Source organism: Bos javanicus, chromosome X, assembly GCF_032452875.1.
Source record: "Bos javanicus breed banteng chromosome X, ARS-OSU_banteng_1.0, whole genome shotgun sequence".
NCBI classification, from domain to species: Eukaryota; Metazoa; Chordata; class Mammalia; order Artiodactyla; family Bovidae; genus Bos; species Bos javanicus.
The window spans coordinates 36,669,829-36,691,270 of NC_083897.1; the positions used below are offsets into that span (position 1 = coordinate 36,669,829).

General features: G+C 37.4%; 1 protein-coding gene across 2 annotated transcripts in view; it reads right to left on the reverse strand.

Moving 5' to 3' along the window:
* Nucleotides 1-529: 529 nt before the first annotated feature.
* The window catches only part of VAMP7 (vesicle associated membrane protein 7), an 88,598-nt gene continuing 67,685 nt past the window's right edge, over nucleotides 530-21,442 (reverse strand). The window contains exons 6-8 of one of the 2 annotated variants that reach the window (XM_061408897.1): nucleotides 17,960-18,027; nucleotides 5,503-5,592; nucleotides 530-2,455 (exon numbers count right to left, since the gene is read on the reverse strand). In XM_061408897.1, the coding sequence (XP_061264881.1) occupies nucleotides 2,387-2,455; nucleotides 5,503-5,592; nucleotides 17,960-18,027 (227 nt within the window). In that variant the 3' untranslated portion in view covers nucleotides 530-2,386. The remainder of the gene's footprint in view (nucleotides 2,456-5,502; nucleotides 5,593-17,959; nucleotides 18,028-21,442) is intronic. The other variant, XM_061408896.1, reaches the window with a different exon arrangement.

The window sequence follows — 21,442 nt, forward strand, 5'->3', positions numbered from 1 at the left end:
TATTCTATCATTCTTTACTTCAGTTACCAAGATTCAAAGGCCCCAAGTGACCCATTATTCTTTTGCTGTGGCCAAGCTTTTTGTACATTTGATATTTGCCATTCTCTTTTTCTCTTTACCTAAATCCGTTTTGCTATAACAAATTATTCACTCTCACCCTTGTATGCCTTCCTTTGAGTCATCTATTTCAGAACCAGTCAGAGTTGAGTTGAAATGGATTACAATCCCTAGGGTTCTTTTGCTGTTCTGTCTCAACCATGGTCTCAGGATGATGGCTGTAGAGGCTGTGTGGTCATTTCATGATCTTTTTGTTGGTTACAGTATGGCCTACGTATTTTTTAACTTTTGTGTCTTTTGATTTTGAAGAAAATTTTATACACCTGAGACAGTACTATAGCTCTTTAAGTCTCCAGGTCACATTTTTAAATGTATTTTCATCATAAGTAAAATACTTTTATTCCGCAAACTATGGCAAAATGTCATCAGAAGAAATTAGATTCCACGAAGAAATTCTCAAACAAGCAACTCATTGTATTACTCTTATATTTTTATTAAGGTCTTCAGTTTGTGCATCATTTAAAATAAGGTATGTGCTTCAAAAAGCATTCCTATACATAAATAGACCAAGAGATGGTTAAGTAATTTATCCCTAAAACATGCACATCACTTTTATTCAGGTGTGTATAAGAAAGGGAAATGAACTTTCTGTCTTTTTTGTTGAATTAAGGCATTTTGAAATTATTATTAAGAACGCCAAATGTTTTCATGGAACAAATGCTTTCCAATACAAAATGCTAATGGAATTAAAAGGCATTAGTGTTGATCAAAAGAACTGAAAAAACATTTCCACTATACACGATCACAAGGAAAAGGGTTCCAGTGGGTTGAAAACATATGTCAAATAAAGGAATCAGCATGAACTGAAAGGTTTAGATGGAAGAACAGGTAGCAGGATCCAGATTATGTGACATACATATATATATATACACACACACACACACACACACATATATATATATATATATATATATATATATATATTCAAGGCACATGACTAGGCTAAACAGGTGGCTAGGTTTCATAGACCAATTTGTTCTTTCATTGGGAAAATAGTCAAATGTAATATAATTTCCATTTACTGGCCTTTATTGATAAATAAATGCAATTAGATCTATAGAGCAAATGTTGTCCTTTCATATACACACCAAAAGTACACGCTAGCTAGCAGATGCCAGAGTAGCCAAAGCAGTATGATTACATTCCAGTTTTTTTTCACACTGCAGTTACATGGATGTTAGCTAAAATGTCTTTACATTGTTTCTAGATATCATACTGTCTACTCTCAAGTTACACAAAAAATAATCTTCAAAACTAGGCAGGTTAAAGAACTTACTAAACCACAAAGGATATTCAAACTATTGTTCAACACCAGTTAAACCCAAACCCTGGAATTGACTGTTGATTATATTCAGCCTGGGCTTTTCCCAGGCTGGAAAAGTTCTCCCTTCATAAAGCGAAAATGCTAGCACATTGGCTGTCGCTCTCTTCTTTTTCTTTGGTGAGTCAGTGGAATGCACCTACCCACGCCCTCTATTGCCCATTCTATTATCTGTACAATTGCCCTAAACATTCATGAAAGGAAAAGGAATATATAAAAAATCCTAGCCTTCAACAATATTTAAACCACCATTTTCTGAAATCAACTGCAACAGGGAAACAGAGGATATCAAGCTCTGCGAAGTTTGTGAATGATCAAAACTCTCTTTCTAAAAGTTAGTAATATGCAGACAAGGATAATTCTGTGTGCTTCTAACAGGCTAGCAAAACATTCCCCTTTTGACTGAGATAAACTGTTTAATATCAACACTTTACCTGCTTGGGTTCCTTGAAACACCAACAATTACATTACAATTCCCCAAATAACAACAATTCTCCATGAACATTGTTTTCAAGCATCTAAAACCCTTCAAAATCAAAAGACATTGAGACGAGATGTTAGCAACTTTTCAACTTTTGTGCGCACAAAGGTCATCCAGAATTTTAGCCGATAGCTCATAAGACAGGTGGTTTCTACCTTGGTGATAGCTTTGTGCAATTACAAACAAAATGTTTCTGCAAGTGGATGACACTAATTTACAAACCAAAGAAACAAAATGCTTTTTTTAAGGCTACTGCTACAATAAATGGTTCAGTCTGAAGTGCACTAAAATAAACAGGTCGACAGGACAAAGATAAACCTGGAGGCATGGGACAAGATTTCAAAAAAGAAAGAAAGAAGCAGGTTGAAGACACTGGCAGACACCATCTCTCAGTATTAAAAGGCCTGAATTACACGGATTGCTTTTAACTCCTTGGTCTTTCATATCCTTGGTTAATGATAACTTTTTTATTTCTTCACACAGTTTGGCCACGTAAATCCACCACAGAGAGGTGACACAATAATATAGATGAATACCTGGGGTGGGGGAGAAGGCAATTTTATTTTCTTGAATCTATCACAGGCTCCTAAATAATATATAAAGGCAAGACCAACAAACAAATTTTGGTTCCATCAGAGTAGCAGTGGTATAATAATACAACATACTAATCAAGTATTTCCAAAGATAGTAGTAGAATTAAAATGATCTTTTCTGATATAACTCACATCTACTTGAATTCCACTCTTTTTTTTATTGGTAAACAGAGCAGTGGGGTTGTTTCTCTTCACTGGGAAGTGAGCAGACTAGAACTATATAAGCCACTCTACTGAAAACATCATTGTCATAAGAATCACAAATTAACATAATTCCCTTGAGGTATGATTTTATAATTAAGTACATTTTTAGATTTTGCACATGGATTTATTTTTCATTATTAGGGTGATTAAAAATCATAAAAAACATGAGTAGACTCTATATCTATACCACCTATGAGAAAGAATGTTGACATGAACATTTCAGTGGATGTATTGTAATTATTCAATTGTAAGTAACACAGCAAAAACACGAGGCCTTTAAAGATGTGTTTCCTTTTTAATTATGGTATTATAATTGTAAATTATTCTATTTTAATGGTGTATGCTTGCTCACATTACTACATTCCAAAAATAGGTTTACTATCAAATTTAGGTTCACTGCACTGTTAGTCATTCTGTTTTGATTTAAATTATAACCTTCTAAGATCTTTAAGTGACTGATTTCATTAATCACATGCTTAGAAAAAAATGTGGATTTTTTTTCTCTACAAATGTTGGGGAAAATTATGGTTATTAATGAATACAGTAAAGTGCTCAAATTATATTCACAAACACAGATATTCCAACTTGATATAAAGCTGATATTTGCCACAAGTAAAATATAAGGATTTTTAAAGCTGAAGTACAATACTTGAGGTGACAGCACTTTTTGTCAGAGGTGGCAAAGTCCTCCAAATGTAACAAGTAATCAACAAAAATAATCAGTAATCAATAAAAATAATCTGAATGTAACAACTACTACTTTTATAACTCAATCTAAATTCCTAGATCACGGAAGGAAGAGGAAGCTAAGCTGAGAAGCCAAGAATGTGCCAGCCTTGGATACCATGGAACCTAAACAAGAAGACACGCAAGGCTATGGCACAATTTCTAGGATAACATGAATAGATCTAGGGCTGCCATTCTTGGTTAGGCAGGTCCAGCTGTCTAAGGCAGGAAGACCTTCAATAGCCACCTTCTGGTGGCTCGGAAAGTAGAGTCTGCCTGCAGTGCAGGAGACCTGGGTTGAACCCCTCGGCCGGGAAGATCCCCTGGAGAAGGAAATGGCAACCCACCCCAGTATTCTTGCCTGGAAAATCCCATGGACATAGGAGCCTGGCAGGCTACTGTCCATGGGGTCACAGAGTTGAACCCAACTGAGCACCTTCATAACAGCCTGCTCTGTGGATTTTGGACTTGCCTAGCCAGCTCCTGCCATTCCATAAACTAATTCCCTGTGATATATCTTTTAATATATATTCAAAGAAATTCAAGGATAGAGAATATCTGTTAACAAGTATAAAAGTTCCATGAAAAAAAATGTTAAAACATAATAAACATCCCTAGAAATTTAAAACATGGCTTCCCTTGTGGCTCAGTTGGTGAAGAATCTGCCTGCAATGCAGGAGACCTGGGTTTGATCCCTGGGTTGAGAAGATTCCCTGGAGAAGGGAAAGGCTACCCACTCCGGTATTCTGGCCTGGAGAATTTCATGGACTGTATAGTCCATGGGGTTGCAAAGAGTTGGACACAACTGAGTGACTTTCACTTCACTTACAAAAATAAACATTTTAACATTAATCATTAATTTTTTAAATTAAGACCTGGATAGCAGAATAAACAGAGCTGGAAGAGTTAGCTGAATGATTCATCCAGAATGTGATACAAGAAAGGAGTTTAAACATATTAAAAAGGCTACCAAACATGCAGGATAGTTCAAAGTGATCCAATATCTGTTTATATTAGAGTTCCAAAAGGAGAACAGCATAGAGACTATATTTACACACAAGAGAATTACTGCATTATAATAAGTAAATACTAGGAAATGGAACTCACCATGCATTAAAAAGTACCTCTTAGTACTTATTCCAGAAATTTAAAAAAAGTTAATTATTATTGCTTTCATTAATGTCATTCAATATATTAATAGTAAATGTAGTTTTATTATCAATTCATTGGGTGGAGAAATATCATTTCTTAAACTGAAATGCCTATTTCCAATTAAAAACAAAAACTTTTAGTACTCTAGAAATAAAAGGTTCTTTCACTTCACAATAAAAGTCTAATAAGAATTCATAGTAAATAGCACTCATAAATATCAGAAGCATCCCAATTAAAACCAGGAACTAAATAAAAATTCTCAGTGATACTGTAATTATTCAACACTGTTAAATGCTATATATATATATATATATATATATATATATATGATAAGGTTAAGATTATTAACAGATGGCATTAACCTAATTAATTAACCTAAGATAATTAACCTACAGCAGGAGTCAGTAAACTATAGCCTTCACCTGTGAGCTAAGAATGGTTTTTATAATTTTCAACATTTTTTTTAAAAAAAAGAATATGTGACACAGACAATATGCAACCTGCAAAGCCTGGACCTCACAGAACATTTGCTGACTCCTAATCTACAGCACACAGAAGAATCAACTGACAAACTATTACAACCAATAAAACTTATACAAGGTTGCCAGAAACAAAAAGATGAATTAGAAAAGAAAAAACAGAAACAGATGATAGAATTAACTAGAAAAGAGAGAATATGGACTCAACTGGAAAATGTAATTTGAAAAGAAGCCCATTTTAATAGGGAGAAAACCATGAAATAACCAGGAATATCATAGGAACTTCAGAGGAAAGTAAATGCATAGTCATATATTTCAGCATTAAAAGTTACATGTAGCTCATTTCAGAGTGCTAATCATTGAGAAAGAATTCCAACACCTAATTTCTTAGAGACTGAAAGATAAAAATCACTAAAGGACAAAACTTACAACTGATATGATGATGATGATAGTGAGCTTGAGATTCTTCATGCACATGGCTCGGGCAAGATTTCTGCTGGTTGTTTTGAAGGTGACAGACTAGGGAAAAAAAAAACCATGAATTGTTTGATCCCTGGCAATGACTACATGACGGATTTGCAATAATATCTGCAAAACTTTTACTTTCATTAATTCTGTTCCACTGTTCTTTACACCTTCCCTCTCTTCACATGTAGACTGGCCATTTGTAATCTCTAGATTCCCAAAGCAGGACTCTGCCATATATATGGTAAGCAGTAAACCCATTGCAAAGGGTTCCCTCCTTTTACTTCTGCACTGTAGCAGTACATGTAACAATGACCACTAGAAGTAGTTCTCCCTGCTAGCAGAAAAGCCTTTTTCTCCTCATGCTTCCAGTAAGAAAGTTTCTTTATGAGCCAGTTGGTTGGAAACACATTTGCCTATTCTGCCCCATTTAATCCTGCTATTGTGAACCATAAGAACTGTTTAATTCCCCCAGGAAGTTATGTATTCACTCATATGAGGGCCCAAACCCAAAGAACTTGACTCCTTCAGTTATCCATTTTCTTTTGCAGCATCAATTTCTTAATATATACCGAACCATTCCCACCAGGACACATGCAGTTTCAAACAAACAATAATCACTAATAGTTCAGAAGTTCCACTCCTAGATATATACACAACAGAGAGGTATGTACAAGTTCAGCTAAAGACATATATAGAAATGTTTCCAATTGCATTATTTGTTTTATTTCAAAACTGGAAACAACCCAAATGCCTACCAACTATACTGCAAAGAATTTAACCGTGCCTGAAAAGGGATCTGACCTTTGCCCTCAGCTCCTGAAAGACAACCTTTTCTTGCTTGGGAACCATGTGCCCGCCAAATAGTAACTGTAGTTTAGTGCAGGGACTAGTCACTCCAGGAAGACCAACTGTATGATTTAGGATAGGGGTTTAGGTCAGACCTAGAGGAGCTTAGACTGTAGACTGAGATTAAGCAAGTAGGCAATCATAAGTCAATCATGCTTATGTAATGAAATTGCAATGAAAAATTAAATAACAAAGTCCTACTGTAGCACAGGGAACTATTCAATATTCAATATTCTATAATAAAACCACAATGGAAAAGGACATGAAAAAGAACACATGTATATACACATATATGTATAACTGAATCACTTTGCTGTATACCAGAAACTAGCATAACACTGTATATAAATCAACTATGCTTCAATAAAAACAACAACGAAACTGAGCAATGAAGCCTGGGCAAGCTTCCATGTTGTACAATACTCTGCATATGTTGCAAAATAAATTTATTTGATGGCAAGATAGGAAAAATTTAAATATAAAATATTTTCTCTATCCTTTGGCTTCTTCCCTTCCCTCACTGTGCATTGTATATCTGCATTAGGCATCGACCAAATCTTCTCTATAACCAAAATACCTGCTCAACCATAAAGACCAACATTCTACCAGAACCAACAAGACAACTTAAAGATAACATTCTTTCTTAATCTTGTAATGGGCCACAATCTGGATTGTATAAACTGTCAACAATACGTCATTTAATGTCCAGCCCTCTGTCTCAAAAAAACTGATAGAATTGTGCCTTGACTTCCAATGGGCAGAACAGTTCTCAGAGCTTTCTGAGATGCTGTTCCCAGGTTATAATCCTCAAATTTGGCTCAAATAAAATTTTCAATTTCTGTGATCAATGGATTATTTTTTTGTTGACAATGTCATCACACATCTATGCTGGGAGAGTAACAAGCCCACAGGGAGAGAACAACAGAAACTCTGGGTTTGGTACCTCCCCTGAACTCCACCCCAATGTGCTTCTGCTCTTGGTTGAGCTTAATCTGTAACATTTGCCTGTAAAAAACCATAACGGTAGGTATAATAGTCTTCACAAAGTCCTTCTAGCAAGTTATCAAACCTGAGAGTGGTTTGGGGAATTAACAAACTTGCACTTGGTGTCAGAATTGAGGGCTGTTTGGGGACTGTGGCCTCTAAACTGTATATAGTTGGTGAACACTTCTAAGTTGCCTAAACTCTTTACAATTATTCACAAAGTCACAATAAAGAATCCAAGGGGGAAGAAGATAATATGAAGAAGAAGTAGTAGTGAGCAATGAGCTTCCCTGATGGCTCAGTCAGGAAAGTATCTGCCTGCAATGCAGGAGATGCAAGAGACATGGGTTCGATCCTTGGGTCAGGAAGATCCCCTAGAGGATGAAACAGCAGCCCACTCTAGTATTCTTGCATGGAGAGTCCCACAGACAGAGGAGCCTGGCAGGCCACAGACCATGGGGTCACAGAGTTGGACACGACTTAGTGACTACACCACCACCACCAGGGAGCAATAAAACTAATATAGTTAAGTGATTCAATGTATTGAAGATTTCTCCACAAGCCTCAGGTTAATATTCAAACACTAATAAATCACCTACTTAAAACCAATTCAACTAAACAGAACAATTGTTACACCTTACCAAAGCTTTCCGTGGAGACAGGTGGGGGTGGGTATAAGTAGAAAAGAACAAGAAAAAAGAAGAAAAAAAAAAACCTGTGAAAATGACAAGGGCAAGCTGACAAGCCTATGGCCTATCCACTCCATGATGATGATTCCATTAGCAGCTGATGATGCCCTAAAATTGGGCGAAGGACTTGACTAATTTCTCCAAAGAAGATACAACAATAGCCAATAAGCACATAGCTTCCCTGATGGTTCAGATGGTAAACAGTCTGCCTGCAATGCAGTGACCCAGGAAGATCACTGGAGTTGGGAAGATCCCCTGGAGAAGGGAATGGCTATTCACTCCAGTATTCAAATTGGGAAAGAAGTATGTGAAGGTCGTATATTGTCACCCTGCTTCTTTAACTTGTATGCAGAATACATCATGCAAAACGTCAGGCTAGATGAATCACAAACTGGAATCAAAACTGCTGGGGGAAATATCAATGACATCAGATATATAGATGATTCTAATCTAATAGCAGAAAGGGAAGAGGAACTAAAGAACCTCTTGATGAGGGTGAAAGAGGAGAGTGAAAAGGCTGGCTTAAAACTAAACATTCCAAAACCTAAGATCATGGCTTCTGGTCCCATCACTTCATGGCAAATATTAGCCTGGTGAAAAAGTAACTGCAGTTTCAGACTGTGAATTTTAAATCATTATAACTAGGCTCAAACACATTTTTATTAATAAAACAGGAACCATTACAATCAACACATTTTTGCCAGTGTGAAATAAGTTTGTTTATTCCTGTGGCATAAAAATCCATGCTTTGGGATTCGCTGAATTCTTGGGAAGCATTTTCTGCCTCCTGCTGGTTGTGGAAGCATTTTCCTTGCAAAAAGTTGTCGAGATGCTTGAAGAACTGGCAGTCTGTTGGTAAGAGGTCAGGTGTTGAATATGATTGATGAGGCAAAGCTTCATAGCCCAGTTCATTCAATTTTTGAAACACTGATTGTGTGACGTATATTGTCATGAAGAAGAATCGGGCCCATCCTATTGACCAATGCTGGATGCAAGAGTTGCCAATTTTAGTGCATTTCATCAATTTGCTGAGCATACTTCTCAGATGTAACAGTTTTCTTGGGATTCAGAAAGTTGTAGTAGATCAGACAGGCAGCAGACCACCAAACAGTGACCAAGACCTTTTTTTGGTGCAAGTTTGGCTCTGGGAAGTGCTTTGGAGCTTCTTCGAGGTCCAACCACTGAGATGGCCATCGCCAGTTATTATAAAAATCCATTTTTCATTGCATGTCACAATCCAATCAAGAAATGGTTCATTGTTGTAGTACAGAATAAGAGAAGACTACACTTCAAAACAATGATTTTTTTGATTTGTGGGCAGTTCATTTGATAAGGCACCTACTTATCAAACTTTTTCACCTTTCCAATTTGCCTCAAATGCCAAATGACCATAAAATGGTTGATGCTGAGTTCTTGGGCAACCTCTTGTGGTGTTTTAAGAGCATCAGCTTCAACAATGCTCTCAATTGGTCGTCATCAACTTCCAATAGCCAGCCACTGTGCTCCTCATCTTCAAGGCTCTTGTCTCCTCTGCAAAACTACTTGAACCACCACTGTATTGTATGTTCATTAGCAGTTCCTGGGCCAAATGCATTGCTGATGTTGTGAGTTGTCACTGCTGCTTTATGACTCATTTTGAACTCAAATAAGAAAACTGCTCGAATTTGCTTTTTGTTCAACATCATTTCCCTAGACTAAAATAAATATAAAATAAACAGCAATAAGTCGTTAGCAAAAAAAAAAAAAAAAAACAAATAAAGCGAGAAGTGTGCATTAAAATGATGTATAACATAACCACATTTACTTAAGAATGTATTCAGCAAAGTGCAACAATGTAAAACCATAATTACTTCTGCACCAACCTACTAGAAGGGGAAACAGTGATAGATTTTATTTTCTTGGGCTCTAAAATCATTGCGGATGGTGACTGCAGCCATGAACTTAAAAGAGACCTGCTCTTTGGAAGGAAAGCTATGACAAATCTGACAGCATATTAAGAAGCAGGGACATCACTTTGCCAACAAAGGTTTGTATAGTCAAAGCTATGGTTTTTCCAGTAGTCAGGTATGGATGTGAGAGTTGAACCATAAGGAAGGCTGAGTGCCAAAGAACTAATGCTTTGAAATTGTGGTGCTGGACAAGACTCTTGAGAGTCCCTTGGACTGCAAGGAGATCAAATCAGTCCATCCTAAAGGAAATCAGTCCTGAATATTCATTGAAAGGATGGATGCTGAAGCTGAAGCTCCAATACTTTGGCTACCTGATGCAAAGAGCCAACTCAATGAAAGAGACTCTGATGCTAGGAAAGATTGAAGGCAAAAGGAGAAGGGTAGTGACAGAGGATAAGATGGTTGGATGGCATCACGGACCCAATGGACATGAGTTTGAGCAAACTCTGGGAGATAGTGAAGGACAGGGAAGCCTGGCATGATGCAGTCCATGGGGTCAAAGAGTCAGACACGACTCTGTGACTATACAACAACAAATAAGCACATGGCAAGATGATTAACATCACTAGTCATTGTTGTTGTTTCAGTTGCCAAATCCTGTCCAACTCTCTGTGTCCCCATGAACTGTAGCCTGCCAGGCTCCTCTCTGTCCATGGGATTTCCCAGGCAAGAATACTACAGTGGGTTGCCACTTCCCTCTCCAAGGGATCTTCACAACCCAGGGATCAAACCTGTGTCTCCTGCATTTCAGGTGGATTCTTTACTGTTGATCCACCATGGGAAGCCCCATTAATCATTAGGGAAATGAAAATCAAAACCACAATGATCCCACTTCATACCAATGAGCATGGTTATAATAAAAATATGGAAAATAACAAGTGTTGGTGAAGATGTGGAAAAGCTGGTATCCTTGTACATATATATATAGTGGACATATATGTATACATATACATATAGTGGGACTATAAAATGGTGCAGTAGTTAAAAAAAAATGTTTGGTAGTCCCTCAAAAAGCTAAACACAGGATTACCATATGATCCAACAATTCCACTCCCCCCATAAATACCCAAAGTAACTGAAAGCAGGGACTTGAATGAATACTTGTAATGCCAGTGTTCATAGAAGCATAATTCACAAGAGCCCAAAGATGGAAATAACTCAATGGTCAATCAACAGATGAATGAATAAAAAAAGTGGTATATCCATATGATGGAATATTATTCAGGCATAAAAAGAAATTAAGTTCTGATACATGCAACAACACGGATGAAACTTGAAAATATGATGCTAAGTGAAATAAGCAAGGCACAAAAGAACAAACAACTATAGAATTCCAATTATAGGTATCTAGAAAAGGAAATTCATAGACAAAAAGTAGATAAGAGGTTATCAGGGGCTGAGGAGAGTAGGAATGGGAAGTAATTGGTTAACAGTTGCAGAATTTCTGTTTGGAACAATGACAAAGTTTTGTACATTGATAGCTATGCAGTTGTGCAACACTGTAAATATAATTAATGTCACTGAATTATACACTAAACTGGTTAAATGGGAAATTTATTATATATATTTCAAAATTAGAAAAATATAATATGCCAAAGCCCACTGAACTGTATACTTTAAATGGGTTAACTGTATGGTCTGTGGTTTATTTATAAATAAATAAATTTAAAAAGCTGTTAAAAGATCAAGAGGTGATAAAATGAAACAATTTTTTAAATACTTGAATAAAAAAATAAAAAAGAGGAACAAAGAAGACGGAGCAAATAAAAACCAAAGCACAACATAGCTTACTTAAACCCAACTCTTCCAATATTTACATTACACGTAAATGGAATAAACATTTCAATTATAAGCACACTTTATATATTCAAGAACATAAAGGAAAGCTTGCAAATGTTTAAGGAGATAACACAAAAGATATAAAAAAGATCCCTGTAGAGATGAAAAATACATAAAATGGGAGTAACAGATTATAAACTGCAGAAGAAAAAGACAAGTAAACTCAAAGACATAGTAACAGAAACTATCCTAAACGAAACACAGAAAGAAAAAAGACCAAAAAATAATGAACAGAGCATCAGTGAGTCGTGGGACAACTTCAAATAGTTTAATGTACATATAGTTGGACTACTAGAAGGAAAGAAGGACAAAAAAATATTTGAAGAAACAATAGCTGACTATTTTCATAATTTGATTAAAATCTACAAACTCACACTTCAACAAACTGAAAGCTGAATAAACATGAAGAAAACTACACTAAAGTATATTATAATGAAATATCTTAAAACCAATGATAGAAAAATGTTAAAAGCACCCAGAGGGGGAAAAAGACACATTATATATGCAAAAGCATCAATGGAATTTTTGTCAGAAACAACATAAAAGACAGCAATGAAATATCTTTAAAATATTGAATGAAAAAACTAATGCAAAATTCTATTCTGTGAAAATATCTTTTAAAAAAAGGAAATGAAAGACTTCAGATATACAAATACTGAAAGAATTTATTATTAGCAGACCTACAATGCAAGAAATTTTAAAAGATGTCCTATAAGCAGAAAGAAAATGTCACCAGACGGAAATCTGGACCTACAGGAAAAAAATGAAGCAAGTTACCAGAAATATTAACTACACGTGTAAACAGAAATGATGTTTTTTAAACTATTTAAATCTCTTTAAAAGATAATCAACTGCTTAAACAAAGAAAACAACAGAAAGATGTGAGGGGAAGAAAGAACAGATGGTACAACAGGAAACAAATAGTAACATGGTAGATTTAAAATCTTCCCACACAGAAAACTCCAGGCTGGGACTGCCTCACTGGTGAATTCTTCCAAATAACTAAGGAATAGATAATTTCAATAATACTAGCAAAAAACTCTTTTGGAGAACAGAGAGATGCAGGTAACACTTTTCAACCTGTTTGTTGGGGCTAGCATATCTCTGATACCAAAGCTCCAAAATAAAAGTAAATGACACACCAACGTCCCTCATGAACAAAGATACAAAATTCCTGAATAGGTCAACAGCAATCCAGTAAGATATTATATAAAAAGGATAATGGATCATGACCTTGCAGGAATGCAAGGCTGGTTTAACATTCAGAAATAAATATTAATTTAGTAAGTTAAGTTCAGTAATATTAACTGAATAAAAGAGAAAAACTATATAATTCTCTCAGTAAGTAAATAGAGAAAAAATATTTGATAAAATTCATGAATAACTTTCAAATGAGGAATTGAAAGAACTTCTTTCATCTGATAAAGTGTACCTATAAAAAAATCAACAACATAACTGAAAATACTGAGTATTTCCCCACAAGATGTGCTCCATGCAAGAATGTCTGTCTATTCTTATGACTTGTCTTCACTATCATGTAGGTTCTAGTCAGTGTAATAAGACAAGGAAAAGAAATAAAAAGCAAGCATCTACCAAAAATGCTAGTAGAATAAGTGAATTTTGCAAAGTTGCAGGATACAAACCAGGTCAATATATAAAAATCAACTTCATTTCTATATATGAGAATAAATATTGAAAACAAAATTTTAAATTTACAATAGAACAAAAACCATGAAATTCTCAAAGGTAAATTTCACAAAGTATGTGCAAGACTTGTATACAAAAAACTAAAAAACACTGTTAAGAAAAATTAAAGAAATTCTATGCAAAGCAGACATATGCCAGGTTAATGCATAGGAAGACTCAAGGCTGTCAAGATTCCCAAATTTCCCTAAATTGACTTATTAAATGCAATCACAAAGACACATTTTTAAAAAAATAAAAGGATGGAAAATAACAGGCTTATTCTGAAACATAAATGGAAATGCAAAGGACCTAAAATGGTGAAGACAATCCTGGAGAAGAACATCGTGAAGAACTTAGGGAATTCTATAAAGCTCAGTTAGCAATACAGTGTGGTACTGGCATAAAGGCAGACAGACAGACTATGGAACAAAATAAAGAACACAGAATTAAAGCCCAAAGAGAAGAATGGATAAACCAATTGTGGTTGGTAGATTTATACGATGGAATATGCAGTACAAAAAATAAAAATAATAAATTATTACTACACTCAACACCATGAACAAATCTCATAGGCATACTGGTGAGTGAAAGAGGCCAGACAGAAAAGAATATATAACATATGATTCCATTTTTCTATACATTCTAAGAACAGGAAAAAACACTATCTAGGGTGATATAAGTCATAAAAATGACCTGTTAGGGACTGTTAACTGGAAGAGGCATGAGGCAGTTTTCTGAGGTGTTGATAGTGTTTCATATCTTAATATATGTCTTGATCTAGGTGGTATTTGGGATTCCCTGGTGGCCCAGTCAGTAAAGAATCTGCCTACAATGAGGGAGACCTGGGTTTGATCCCTGGGCTGGAAAGATCCACTGGAAAAGGGAAAGGCTACCCACTCCAGTATTCTGGCCTAGAGAATCACTTAGGACAGAGGAGCCTGGCGGGCTGCAGTCCATGGGGTCACAAAGAATCGACACACTTGAGCAACTAAGCACAGCGTAATACAGGTGGTATTTACATGGGTATGTTGTTGTTGTTTAGTTGCTAAGTTGTGTCTGACTCTTTTGCGGCCCCATGAAACTGCAAGGTTCTTCTGTCTATGGGATTTTCCAGGCAAGAAAACTGGAGTGGGTTGCCATTTCCTTCTCCAGGGGATCTTCCCTACCCTGGGATCGAATCTGTGTTTCCTACATTGCAGGTGGATTCTTTATCACTGAGCCACCTGTGAATCCTGTTCAGTTCAGCTCAGCTCAGTCATGTCTGACTATGGACTGCAGCAAGCCAGGCTTCTCTGTCCATTATCAACTTCCAGAGCTTATGCAAACTCATATCCACTGACTCGGTGATGCCATCCAACCATCTTATCCTCTGTCTTCCCCTTCTCCTCCAGCCCTCAATCTTACCCAGCAACCCACTCCAGGGTCTTTTCAAATCAGTCAGTTCTTCGCATCAGGTAGCCACAGTATTGGAGCTTCAGCTTCAGCATCAGTCCTTCCAATGAACACCCAGGACTGATTTCCTTTAGGATGGACTGGATGGATCTCCTTGCAGTCTAAGGGATTCTCAAGAGTCTTCTCCAACACCACAGTTTAAAAGCATCAATACTTTGGCACTCAGCTTTCTTTATCCTCCAACTCTCACATTCACACATGACTACTGGAAAACCATAGCTTTGACAAGATGGACCTTTGTCAGCAAAGTAATGTCTCTGCTTTTTAATATGCTGTCTAGGTTGGTCATAGCTTTTCTTCCAAGGAGCAACTGTCTTTTAATTTCACGGTTGCAGTCACCACCTGAAGTGATTTTGGAGCCCAATAAAATAAAGTCTGTCACTGTTTCCATTGTTTCCCCATCTATTTGCCATGAAGTGCTGGGACCAGATGCCATGATCTTCGTTTTCTGAATGTTGAGTTTTAAGCCAACTTTTTCACTCTCCTCTTTCACTTTCATCAAGAGGCTCTTTAGTTCTTCACTTTCTGCCATAAGGGTCGTGTTATCTGCATATCTGAGGTTACTGATATTTCCCTCAGCAATCTTGATTCCAACTGTGCTTCATCCAGGCCGGCATTTCACCTGATATATTATGAATAGAAGTTAAATAAGCAGGGTGATGATATACAGCCTCGATGTACTCCTTTCCAATTTGGAACCAGTCTTTTGTTCCATGTCCAGTTCTAAATGTTGCTTCTTGACCTGCATACAGATTTCAGATCTCAGGAGGCAGGTCAGGTGGTTTGGTATTTCCATCTCTTGAAAAATTTTCCATAGTTTGCTGTGATCTACACAAAGGCTTTGGTGTAGTCAATAAATCAGAAGTAGATGTTTTTCTGGAACTCTCTTGCCTTTTTGATGATCCATCAGATGTTGACAATTGGACCTCTAGTTCCTCTGCCTTTTCTAAACCCAGCTTGAACATCTGGAAGTTCACAGTTCACATACTGTTGAAGCCCGGCTTGGAGAATTTTCAGCATTATTCTGCTAGTGTGTGAGGTGAGTGCAATTGTGCAGTGGTCTGAACATTCTTTGGCATTGCCTTTCTTTGGGATTGGAGTGAAAACTGACCTTTTCTAGTCCTGTGGCCACTGCTGAATTTTCCAAATTTGCTGGCATATTGAGTGCAGCACTTTAACAGCATCATCTTTTAGGATTTGAAATAGCTCAACTGGAATTCCATCACCATGAACAGTATGAACCCCATTAACAGTATGAGAACCCCATGAACAGTATGAAAAGGGAAGCCTGTTACAGAGGTACAAACATATATATATATATATATATATATATATATATATATATATATAAAATAACTGAGCTGCACATTTATTAATAGTACACTTGCTGTACTTTGCTGTATTTGTTATTCTTCCATAAAAAGAGGGAGCAGTTAGTTAATTAATACCTTTTATTATTCTGAGTCATTTAGTCAACAAAATTAAGAAGGCTTTTTTTTTTTTTTTTCTGGAAAAGTGCAGACTCTATTAGTACTGGTCAAACACAGGCCACTACGGCTAAAAAAGGTCATTTCCAGGGATTAAGGGGGCTTCCCAAGTGGCTCAGTGGTAAAGTATCTGCTCACCAATGCATGAGACACCAGTTTGATCCCTGGGTCAGGAATATCTCCTGGAAAAGGAAATGGCAACCCACTCCAGTATTCTTGTCTGGGAAATCCCATGGAAAGAGGAGCCTGGTGGGGCAATAGACCATAGAGTCACAAAGAATCAGACACAACTGGGTGACTAAATAATAACAACCAGGCATCAAGAATAACTAAGAGATGGACTGAGTGAGTGAGTGACAGTCACTCAGTTGTGTCCTACGGACTGCAAGTACCAAAAAATCTGCCAGCAGATTTACAATCAGATAACGTGTCTTCCCTCTTTGTCCCCAAGCAATGGTTTACAAAGTGAGACATTATAGAAGCCTGGTGTTTTGACTTCCTGCATGGTGGCACCCTTCCTTCAATTTCCATGTACTTTGGCTAAAGACCGCACTATTCTCCTAAGATCCACTGTTAATAGATGTCCCTGTAAAACTAACAATAACAATAAACCTTTAAATAGCTCTTACTATATATATGACACTGTAAGGGACTTTGCATGCATTGTGTGCTTTAACCCTCAAAATACTATGAAAAAGATACATCTCCATTTTATATATGATGATTGGAGGCACAGGGAGGTTAAGTAACTTGCCTAAGGTCACAAAACTAGTGAGTGGCAGAGATGGGATTCAGTCTCAGGCAACAGACTCTAGAGCTTGTGCTGTAAACCACTACAATCTAGCTGTCAGTTAAGAATGAACAAGACTTCTACTCTTCATGTAAATTTGCAGATCCAAACTGTGACTGATCTCTGCCCTCCTTCTATTCATTATCTATTCACTTCTTCTATATCTATCATCCTTCAAAACTTTCATCTGGTAACCAAATGGAAAATGCAGAGACACACATTAATTGCAGCAAGAGTAGATTACAGGGACATGTCAGTCTCTGCCTCTTGCTTAATACAAAGAAAAGTCAAACTCTCATGGTAAGCAAGTAAGTGACTTTACTGTCTGGTTTTCAGCATTCATCATGGGTCACAAGTGGCCTGTACTTTTGTTCTGTGTGTTACAAAATGTACACTTCTATGCAGCTGAAGTGCTAAGTTATGTAGGCACCAATCCAAGCTTTAAAAAAAAAAAAAAAAACTGTTCTTTTACACTGAGTATATTTTCCAAACAAAAGCTTCCTTAATGGCTATTAATGAGTTGTGGGTTTTTCTATGCCTCAGTGTTATCCTCATCATCACAAAGTAATCATGTAACAGGGGTTAGAAAGGAAAAAAAAAACTCCACTAAAGTATCGATTTTAAGACATTTCCCTATTATTTTAGCCATTAACCACAGTATTTCTACTTTACAATACTATCATATCCCATACTTACCGAATCCACAAGATTTTCTGTTTTATCTATTAACAATTCCAATCTTTCACCTCGCTGAGCTACCAGATCTGAAAATGTTGGGAAAAGAAAAAATATCATGTTTATATTACAAAATTGCTAATTATGGCTTTAATACAAATCGGATTTTAATTATAGATGATATTCTTGACAACTCATATTTACTACATAAGCACTTACATCTTGAAGAAATAAAAGACTGTACTCAACTCTGGCAGATATAAGGGTTTCCCAAGTGGCTCAATGGTAAAGAGTCCACCTGCCAAGCAGGAGATGCTGGTTTGATTCCTGGTTAGGGAAGATACCCTGGACGAGAAAATGGCAACCCACTCCAGTTTCTTGCCTGGAAATCCCACGGACAAAGGAGCCTGGTGGGCTACAGTCCATCGAGTTGCAAAGAGTCGGACAAGACTGAACAAAGGGGTGTGCACGTCAGACACAAACAGATAAATGAATGGGCATGATTGTGTTTCAGCAAAACTTTATGTAGAAAAACAGGCCAGATTTGATGCAAGGGCTATAGTTTGCAAACACCTAAATGAAGGGTATGATCTGAGAGTAAAAACAAATGAGAGGTGGACATTTCCAAAATCACAGTGTGAGGTCCTCCCCACAATGTCTCTCCAATAAAACCATCACAACTGGTAAAAATTAGAAAAAACAAACAAAAACAATTCAAAGTCTATGAAAACGGTGACTGTCCTAAGGGCATACAGCAAATGGAGAAACATTTATACAAGAAAATCAATGAACTCTCAGTGAGAACAGTGAGAGTCTCAGGCATTTGAGCCACGATCTACTTCATCCTTCAGTTCAGTGAAATGGCAGCTCTACTTCTGGCAAATAAAGCCTGGGAGCTCTCTTTTCCCTCAGGTCCCATTCAAAAGCTATGATTTCTCCCCACGAGGGGCAATTCATCAGCATTTCTCCTCCTGTCTCACCCCATTCCCAGGTCCATGAGGCAGAAGCTCTATTCGAGCACGGCACAGACGGTAGGTGTGAGGGCTCCTCCCTCTACCAAGCCCCTCGACACACACACAGGGCTGAAGCTCTACCACAGGAGGCAGGACAAGAACCCTGGGCTGTGAGTGCCCCTGCCCTGACATAACTCATAGAGCAGAGGTTCCACACTAGGAGGGGGCAAGTCAAGAAGACCAGGGTTACCCAGCACTCCAATGGCAGAGCAAGGGTGTCACTCTAAGAGAAGCACTTCTCTGCCCAAATCCACAGCACAAGAGCAGTGGTTGTTCCCAGGGGGAAAGGCAAGCCTTAGGAACAGATCTTCCCTGAGAGTTCAGACTTTATTTGAAACAGAGTATGGGCAAGTTCAAGCCTAAGGGTGCTGTCAAAAACAATGTACACCCATGGCTGATTCATGTCAATGTATGGCAGAAACCACTACAATAATGTAAAGTAATTAGCCTCCAATTAAAATAAATCAATTAATTAAAAAATATAAATTTAAAAAAAATGGAGATTTTGGATGTAAGCAATGACAATGAAGCCAGTAGCTTCATGGGAATAACAAGTTAAACTGTGGGACAGTTGGAAGTTAACAGAGAGTATTTGGGGAAGAATCAGCTAAGAAGAACCCTCCTGAAGTCAAAACAAACACCTAAGACTAGCCGCAAAGACAAGGGAACACAAACCTAATTAGATCACTGGAGGAATTTATGTCTGGGGAACTGTGAGAAAAATAAAAATAGAGCAACTAGCCTGCAATTAGTGGAGGCTAACAGCTGGGTGAGATACAACAAAGGCAGGCTTATTAGGGAGATCAAGAAAATAAACCAAGAGAGCTCTGTCATTCCAGGGTGACTGTGGGCATGCCCAAGACTGTTCCCTCTGAGAAGTGACACTGGAGGCTGCACACTGTGGGAGAAACAGACTTCAAAGAAAAAGTCCAGCTAAGTCACTATACAAGTAAACAACAAACCCTGGAAGTTGGGAAACAGAGCCCAGAGTTGCTACATTATCTAAACTGTCCAATTAAAAAAAAAAACATATATGAGAGATGAAAAGAAACAGGAAAGTGTGATCCAGACACAGGAAAAAGAACAGACATTAGACACCTGGGGAAGGGGGAGCTGAGCTGTTTCACTCAACAAGAGAATGAAATTAGAAATCAGTAACAGAAGAAAAACTTATGAGATGAAGTAAAAGCAGCGTGCAGAAGGAAATTTATAGCAGCAAACACCTACATTAAAGAGAATAAAATGTTACAGACTGAACTGCGTCCATACAAATTCATATAATGAAGCCCTAACCCCTAATTCAGAGATGGGGCTTTTGGGAAATCATTAGGTTTAGATAAGGTCATGTAGGATTATGATGGGATTCATGTCCTTCCAAGAAGAGACACCAGAGAGCTTATTCCCTGTTTTATTTCCAGCCATCTGAGCACACAGTGATAAGGCACAATCTACAAGGTGGGAAGACAGTTCCCACCAGAACCCAACCATGCAGGCACCCTGATCTTGGATTTCCAGTCTCCAGAACTGTGAGACAATCACTTTCTGTTGTTTAAGCTACCCAGTCTGTGGTACTTTTGATAGTACTCTAAGTTGACTAAGGGGAGAAGGCAATGGCACCACACTTCAGTACTCTTGCCTGGAGAATCTCATGGATGGAGAAGCCTGGTAGGCTGCAGTCCATGGGGTTGCTAAGAATCGGACATGACTGAGCGACTTCACTTTCACTTTTCACTTTCATGCACTGGAGAAGGAAATGGCAACCCACTCCAGTGTTCTGGCCCGGAGAATCTCAGGGATGGGGGAGCCTGGTGGGCTGCTGTATATGGGGTTGCAGAGTCGGACACAAATGAAGCAACTTAGCAGCAGCAGCAGCAAGTTGACTAAGACAAAAGATCTCAAATTAATAACCTATCTTTTTACCTTAAGGAACTGGAAAAAGAAGAGCAAACTAAATCCAAAGCTAAAAAGGGGAAGAAGATAATAAACATTAGAGCATAAAAAATATCAGCAAAACAACAGAGAAAATCAATGAAACCAAAAGTAGGTTTGAAAACATCAAAAAATCAAACAAATATTTGCATAAACAGATCAAAAAAAAAATTCTCAGTGTGTATGCCCAGCAGTAGGATTGCTGGATCATAAGGCAGTTCTATTTCCAGTTTTTTAAGGAATCTCCACACTGTTCTCCATAGTGGCTGTACTAGTTTGCATTCCCACCAACAGTGTAAGAGGGTTCCCTTTTCTCTACACCCTCTCCAGCATTTATTATTTGTAGACTTTTGGATTGCAGCCATTCTGACTGGTGTGAAATGGTACCTCATAGTGGTTTTGATTTGCATTTCTCTGATAGTGAGTGATGTTGAGCATCTTTTCATGTGTTTGTTAGCCATCTGTATGTCTTCTTTGGAGAAATGTCTATTTAGTTCTTTGGCCCATTTTTTGATTGGGTCGTTTATTTTTCTGGAGTTGAGCTGTAGGAGTTGCTTGTATA